At 41.0% G+C, this 7,811-nt stretch overlaps 1 protein-coding gene across 2 annotated transcripts in view; it reads right to left on the bottom strand.

Moving 5' to 3' along the window:
* Window positions 1–270: 270 nt before the first annotated feature.
* Window positions 271–7,811, bottom strand: part of PPIL4 (peptidylprolyl isomerase like 4) — a 36,905-nt gene continuing 29,364 nt past the window's right edge. Inside the window, exons 9-13 of one of the 2 annotated variants that reach the window (XM_069725887.1) lie at window positions 6,710–6,776; window positions 6,516–6,627; window positions 3,329–3,425; window positions 2,348–2,486; window positions 271–562 (exon numbers count right to left, since the gene is read on the bottom strand). In XM_069725887.1, the coding sequence (XP_069581988.1) occupies window positions 341–562; window positions 2,348–2,486; window positions 3,329–3,425; window positions 6,516–6,627; window positions 6,710–6,776 (637 nt within the window). In that variant the 3' untranslated portion in view covers window positions 271–340. The remainder of the gene's footprint in view (window positions 563–2,347; window positions 2,487–3,328; window positions 3,426–6,515; window positions 6,628–6,709; window positions 6,777–7,811) is intronic. The other variant, XM_069725889.1, reaches the window with a different exon arrangement.

Genomic DNA, 7,811 nt, shown 5'->3' with positions numbered 1-7,811 from the left:
TACAACTGACGGATACTCAGTAGAGCAGGGACTAGCCCCTGAAACGAACCTCACTGATGACACTTCTTTAAAGAGTGGCAGCAGAGGCTTCAGCAGTGAGATCTTGAATTATGTCACTAAATAAACAGAAATTTTGGGTTAAATAAACGTCAGTATAGTATAGTTAATATTGCTTAAATAAAATCCTTTTTCTTGGCATATCATGAACAATGTATGTAGTACTAATGTGGAAAACGCCAACACTGTAAAAGAGGCAGTAGTAAGAAAACATGGAAAAAAAATGAAGATTTTTATTGTTAAAAATGTATACTTTGACACAGGGAAATATCTTCCTTGCTTTTTAATCTCTTTCTCGATATTTAGATCTTTCTTTATAGTGCTTTGGACTTCTATCTCTTCTCCTCTCCCGGTCTCTTTCTCTTGCTTCTTCTCTTGACTTATCTTTGGAGCTCTGGTAGCTACTACGCTCCCGTGACAAACTGCGGCTTCTTCTGTGATCCTTCTTTTCACCTCTCCTCTTTTCTCTACAGTAGTCATCTTCGTGTCTCCTGTGATGGGCCTCCTTGTCAGAATAATCGGATTAAAGATTAGAAAACTATTCTAGGTACAAAATGCCAATACCATCCATTTATAACTAGAATTAAAGGGGTTGTACCAAGTATAGGTTATTGCTAGAATACAGGACAACCTATTGATCGCTGAGGGTCTTACCCCTGTCAATCCCAAGAACAGGGATCGGTAGAGCTCTTTCAGTGGCGGTAAAAAAAAATGTTTTACACTTGCGCAGCAAAAAAAAAAAACTTTACATATAAAATCCACATCACAATTTCACTTTTCAAAAGTGTACACAATGGCGGAGATAATAAAAAACTGTCTAATATTAAAGCTGGTTTTGTTGCAAATATCAACCAATCAACGTTCAGTTTTCACTTCTCTGGTTAAGCGAAAGCTGCACTCTGATTGGTTGTTATGTGCAGCTCAGCCAGTTTTGCTATTAGGCAGTTTTTTATTATCTCCCTCAGTTTTTTATTATCTCCCACAATGGGTCGAAAGAAGCTTAAAATGGAAGAGAAATCCCGTGCCTTGACTCTGCTCGAGAAGGGGGATTCGGTGATTGCTGTAGTTAGAGATCTGGGAGTGTCAAGAGAAGCAATTTATCAACTGAAGCAGTCAGCGGCATCATTGCCTCCTGGGATGGTACCGCAGAGGAAGTCAGGCTCTGGCGCACCTAAGAAGACTTCACCAAGGACTGATAAGCTTCTGAAGCGTGAAGTGATGTCACATCCTTCTATAACTGCCATTGAACTAAAAAACAAGTACCCTATGCTCCTCCAGAACATCGCAACTAGGACAATTCGTCACCGCCTGCAGAAGGACCTGGGTCTACCAAGTTGCCGTGCCGCAAAGAAGCCCCTGCTCACAGCAGCAATGAAGAATAAAAGGCTTGCCTTTTGTAAGAAATATCAAGATTGGACATCTGAAGAGTGGAAGAAAGTGATGTTTAGTGATGAGAGCACTTTCAGGCTGGTCAGGGGAGGCTCAAAGGTTGTGCGTCCGAGTACCGTGTCACGGTATGACCCAAAATATACAGGTGCTGACGACACTGTGGGTAAACATGGACTCCACATACTTAGCCAGCCTTGCTGAATCCATTCCTAAACGACTGCAGATGGTGATAAAATGTAAGGGTGACAGGACAAAATACTAATTGTAATAAAATATCCACAATAAATCACTTGAATCCACTTGAATATTAAGATTTTGTGGTTTCAGTGAACTTGTAAAGATTTTTTTTGCCGGCACTGTATGAAACAATTCACTCCAACATTCTGGTTCTGTCTATTATGGTTTTTATTCAATAAACAGGCAGCACCTATAAATGTGATATTTCATTACATGATAACTTTTTGTTAAAGCCTTATTTTAGCTCAAGTAAAAAGAAAATTTGTAGGAAGACAAAGAAAAAATCCTCCGTTAATTAAATCATGCTCAGAAAAATATATTTTAAACAGGAATTCAATTATTCAAAATAATTAGTTCCCTTCTAATCATGTTATACCAACATACTAATTATGAAACATTTTAGAGGGACTTTCATTTTTTATAGCGGCATTGCGTATCATTTAAACATATATTCTGTTATCAACCTCCCATCCCACCCATGAGGGATAAATGCAATCCTACATCAGCATGCGTGCCCGCCTGCTAAGCTGGTAACCCAAAATGGTTTTATTCATTTGAATGTGGCTTTGTTGTAGATTTCCACACATTGGATGAAAGAGCATTGCTGAGTGCGAAAAATCAGTGATGGTATCAATGTATAATCAGAATACATATGAATTAATACCTTTGACTTTTTCATCTTTCGGTCATCTTCATCATCATCTGAGTAGTAGCGCTTCTTATCTTTTTTGTGCTTAGAAGGATGTCGCTGATTACTGCTGGTGTCTTCTACATCGTCATCCAATACCAGCTCGTATTTGCTGCTAAGATAGTTAAGAATTGTACTGAAAAGGAAACTGTTTGCTTATTTGATCAGTTACATAACTAAGCGCTGAGCAAAACTGAGCATTTTGTTGATGGGCAGGCTTAGACCCCATTTACCCATACAAGTTTTAAGTGTGTTCATAGGGGGGAAAAAAAATGTTATTTTGTTTTTTTTTGCCATATGGTTAGTGGACTCTCTTAAATATGTCTTCCAATGATACTTTGCTATACTCTATGACTAAGGGTGACATCAATGCCAGAAAACTCAGCATGTTCGTCATTTATCATCCGCATGTGGAAATTTTAACCTTTCAGAAATAAAGTTTTACGTTTTATTTTATGGACATTTGCAATTGACTCTTAGCTGGTGGAAGAAGTCTAACTGCTATGATCCCTACAATACACAGTTCAACACACAGATGGATTACTTCTGTTAGCACACAGTCAAAAGCACACAGAAAATTATACAAAAGTACAGAAAAGTGTACATGTAAATACAGCTCTGGGGCGAAATAAAACACTTACAGAAAACAGCACAGTATTTACATGCCTCCTTTTCCTTGTGTTCTCACTATACGCCTTGCCCCTCGCCATATAGCACATACAATAGACTGTACTGGAACTCCGACTTTTCTGGTTTTAACCATGTTGAGTGGATGACGAATTCAGGAGGCAGCGCAAAGGGGGAAGGGATGTCTCATAAGTGGAGAAAATAGATTTCTCAGATCAGATAGATTACAGAGTTCCTTATATTTGCCTGCTCTATTGTTTTATGCAAAACTGGTTGAAAATATAGTTTTAAATCAAGATGGTCTGAAACATTTGAATTGTTGAAGGATACTCTTGTTTGGGTTTAGCTTGGTCTTTCAAGGCAAGCTTGGAAGATTTCCCAGCATCCTTCTCATATTCTTTGAAATCATCTTTGGTATATTTTCCACCTGAAAAATCAAATCATCTGAATTACATTCAGCTCCTTAGGGATCAGACACATGCAATTTCTGCTTGGTTAAATGGAATCTGTCAGCAGGTTTTTTGCTACCACATCTGAGAGTAGCATAATTTAGGCAAAGAAAAGCTGAATCCAACAATGTATCACTTAGATTACTGGGTGCAGCCCTTCTGACACCATCAGAGCTTTTAGATTTAGAATGAAGCAGAGCTGAGAAAGCTGCCCCCGCCCACACCAGGCTCTGTATGTACAAAGTCCATAGACAGTGAGCTGCTTATCACAGTCGGAGGGGGGTGTTGCTGGTCTAGTATAGTCCAGCAATGTTAATCTCTTAACCCCTCAATGACTGCCTATACACCTTTTAATGGCGGCAATGGGGAATCGTGGGACCCCATTTCTCTCTCCTCTGATGTGCGATCACATCAGAGGCGAGAGAAATTAAATGGGAAATTGGACTTTATTTTGCGGTTGCCGTTATAACATTAATAACGGCGATTGCAACACTGGGGTCGGTAGCTGAGACCCCAGAGAAATTCTGACGCTGGGGGCTTTACCTTTATTTCTCAGTGGCGTTAAAAAAGCGGCGCTGAGGCATAAGTACCCTTAACTGCCATCGTTAAAAGGCTTATCGGCGGTCGTTAAGGGGTTAAGTACCAAACTGGCTCTGTCACTAAGGGGTTCATGATAAATTCCTCACAGTTAGTAAACAACAGCATGCACTTTGACAGTGACTCTGAATTCTGTGTTTCAGCCTCTCTCCTGCGGTCTTCAGATTACATAGCAAAACCCTGCTGACAAATTGTCTTTAAAGGGAACCTGTCACCCCGCTTTTTCAGATTGAGATAAAAATACTGTTAAATAGGGCCTGCGCTGTGCGTTACAATAGTGTATGTAGTGTACCCCGATTCCCCACCTATGCTGCGAAATACATTACCAAAGTCGCCGTTTTCGCCTGTCAATCAGGCTGGTCAGGTCAGGTGGGCGTGGTGACATCGCTCTTTTCTTCCCCAGCTTTCCGTTGGTGGCGTAGTGGTGTGCGCATGTCCGTGCCGAATCCACTGCGCGCACGTGAAGAAACAGCGTGCGATCTGCGCTATTACCCCTGTCATCGGTGGGGGCGGCCATCTTCCTGGGGCCGCGCGTGCGCAGATGGAGTGCTCTGCTGCACGGGGCTTCAGGAAAATGGCCGCGGGATGCCGCGCGTGCGCAGATGGAGATCGCGGCGGCCATTTTCCCAAAGCCGAGTTTGCATCTCGACTTAAGGAAAATGGCCGCCGCGATCTCCATCTGCACACGCGCGGCATCCTGCGGCCATTTTCCTGAAGCCCCGTGCAGCAGAGCACTCCATCTGCGCACGCGCGGCCCCAGGAAGATGGCCGCCCCCACCGATGACAGGGGTAATAGCGCAGATCGCACGCTGTTTCTTCACGTGCGCGCAGTGGATTCGGCACGGACATGCGCACACCACTACGCCACCAACGGAAAGCTGGGGAAGAAAAGAGCGATGTCACCACGCCCACCTGACCTGACCAGCCTGATTGACAGGCGAAAACGGCGACTTTGGTAATGTATTTCGCAGCATAGGTGGGGAATCAGGGTACACTACATACACTATTGTAACGCACAGCGCAGGCCCTGTTTAACAGTATTTTTATCTCAATCTGAAAAAACGAGGTGACAGGTTCCCTTTAATATCATTAGTCAGGTTCTAAAGCCTGATAAAAGGTAAGCTATTTTACTAACTTCCCACTTGTTTTAAAACATCACACATTAGAATTGCGCTTTTCTCACAATTAACCCAAAGCATGCTAGAAAGAGACTACTTCCATTGCAGAAAAATAGCTTTTGCTCTTAGAACCCTTATGGAGCTGAGGTTACTACTCCTGAGATATGGTGTTCCCTTCCCTGTATGTAGTGCAATCCAACTCTTTTACTCTTCTCTATGGCAGTCTTCTTGTGGACCATGCACACATGGCTAAAAAAGACTAGATTTATATACAGGGAATAAGAGGCCATATATCAGGAACTAAAGACAAACTATGCTAGATTCAGAACAATTGCATTTAACTTATGTAAAATTTACATATTGACAGGTTCTCAGTAAGTAGCTAGAGCGGTGATGAGCGCCGAGATCTCATCTCCAGAGATATTTGTGGCGAGATCTCCATCTGCTCATGCGCAGCCCCCGGCAGCCATTTTCCCAGAGTCCACCGCATAGTAAACATGTAAGTGCGGGGGCTCTGGGCTTTCACAAAATGTCGGCAGAGCCCCCAAGCATCGAACACCCGCAGCGGTTTGCCGCACATCTGAACACCCCCTCATCCCAGCCTGCAGCAACACTCCTCTCTTGCATCCTCCAGCACGACCCTGGGACCCCGCTTCACCGCAGCCACCACCCCGGTAAACAATAAGACGCATGAATTATAAGAAGCACCACCATTTCATTAACAAAAAATAGTAACACCTTTCAGGGTAAAATATATTTATATTAATGAATGTGAGATATAATATTTAATAGAATAGAACCACCTGGTGTACTATAAAGAAATAGAGTACAAAAATACTCACAACGTGCACTTTTTTCCGATATGGAAAATGATTGATTAGTTTGGCACCTTGTTGGTTATATATTTTATTTGCACAATTTGCACATTTTTATATTTATATATTTTCTTCCCATAGCACATTGTTTTACTGCCTATTATATTCTAATCAGTGTTGCTATATATACTTTTGATATACCTTTTATTTTTTTATTCTATTTTTAATCTGGTTGAAATTTATTTTTGTTTGTGCGCACACTTTTTAACTTTTTTTATATTATACTATGTCATTTGTATCAATAAAGACATTTTTAATACTATTATCTCTATTGTCTGGGCACTTTTATGGTCTTTCCGTTGTGTTGGTTTCTTGCATTTTATTAACAAAAACATTTTTTTTTCTATTTTTCTCCTCAAAATTTGGGGTGCGTCTTCTAATCCACAAAATACGGTTCTTGTTTCAGCACCCATGCAATCATACACATACTCATATGGTTACAACAAAACAACATCTATTATAAATCTTAGTACAGTACCTTTTCCTTTCCATTTTACTTTAGCAACAGACTGACTGAAATCCACATGAATCCGCCTGTCATCAATAAGTACATTATCCATTTTGAAATAGGCCTTCTCACAGTCTTCTTCCTGAGAATTAATAAGATATCATTTTGTCTTTATATATCCACATTACCATTAGACTCTATAATGCACAATATAAAAATGATACCTTTTCAAACTCAATAAACGCGTAACATAGCGATTCTCCAGTCTTCCAGTCCCGTATTATTTCACAGCTAACGTAGGAAACAAAAGCCATATATCAGATAGTTTTATATCCATATTGATAATTTCTCTTTTTTTCTCCATGACAGTATTGATCAGAAGTTTAAATACACCTGTTCATGCAATGCCTTTCCTTGCTCATATTGGAATGTGCACATTGTAGATTCAGACCGAATACAACAAAACCACAAACGACCACAAACTGAAACAAGGAGTAACGAAACACGTATGAAACAAACTAGAGTTTGCGTTAAATTCCATCCCACCAAATCCCCTTTTATGCTAATGACTGCTTTACACCCCCATGGCATTCTCTAAGTAGCTTCATTAGGTAGACACCTGAAATGGCTTTCTATGTGTCTTGAAGGAGATCCAGGAGGTGATGAGCACTTGTTGGCTGCTTTGACTACTCCGCAGTCCAACTGATCCCAAGCCATTTCACTTGGATTGTAGTTGGTTGATTGTGGAGGTCATGTTATCTGACACACAATACATTCCTTACATAGCCTAGAAGTTTGTTTTGGGTCATTGTACTACTACAACACAAATGATGGTCTCGCCAAGTGCAAACCAGAAGGGATGGCATAAATGTGCATCCTGGGTAAATGTGCCTTGAATTTAGAATTAGCTACCCACAGTGTCACCAGCAAAGCACACCCACACCATCACACCTCCTTCTCCATGCTTTATGGTGGCCATTTACCTTTTCTGTGTCTCGCAAAAACATATCGGATGGTACCAAAATCTCAACATTTTAAATCATTATACCAAAGTAGAGATTTCCACTGATCTAATGTGCAGTCTTTGTGTTGCTGAGTCCAAATCTAAACAAGTCTCTTCTTCTTGCTTGCGGTTCTCAGTAGCGGCTTCTTCGACGCAATATGACCATAAACACCAGCTGATATTGAGCTCTATCTGCTATTTGATGTTTGGGGATTATTTAGGAGGGTTGTTATCTGAGGTACTTTCGATTTGTTTCTCAGGCGTGTTACTTTTACGAACTTGTCCACCGCAGCAAAGGTAATTCTTGGTCTCCCTTTCCTAGC

The sequence above is a fragment of the Ranitomeya imitator genome, chromosome 5 (assembly GCF_032444005.1).
Source record: "Ranitomeya imitator isolate aRanImi1 chromosome 5, aRanImi1.pri, whole genome shotgun sequence".
NCBI lineage: Eukaryota > Metazoa > Chordata > Amphibia > Anura > Dendrobatidae > Ranitomeya > Ranitomeya imitator.
The sequence above is the reverse complement of the archived record's forward strand: the minus strand, read 5'-3'. Positions and strand labels throughout refer to the sequence as shown.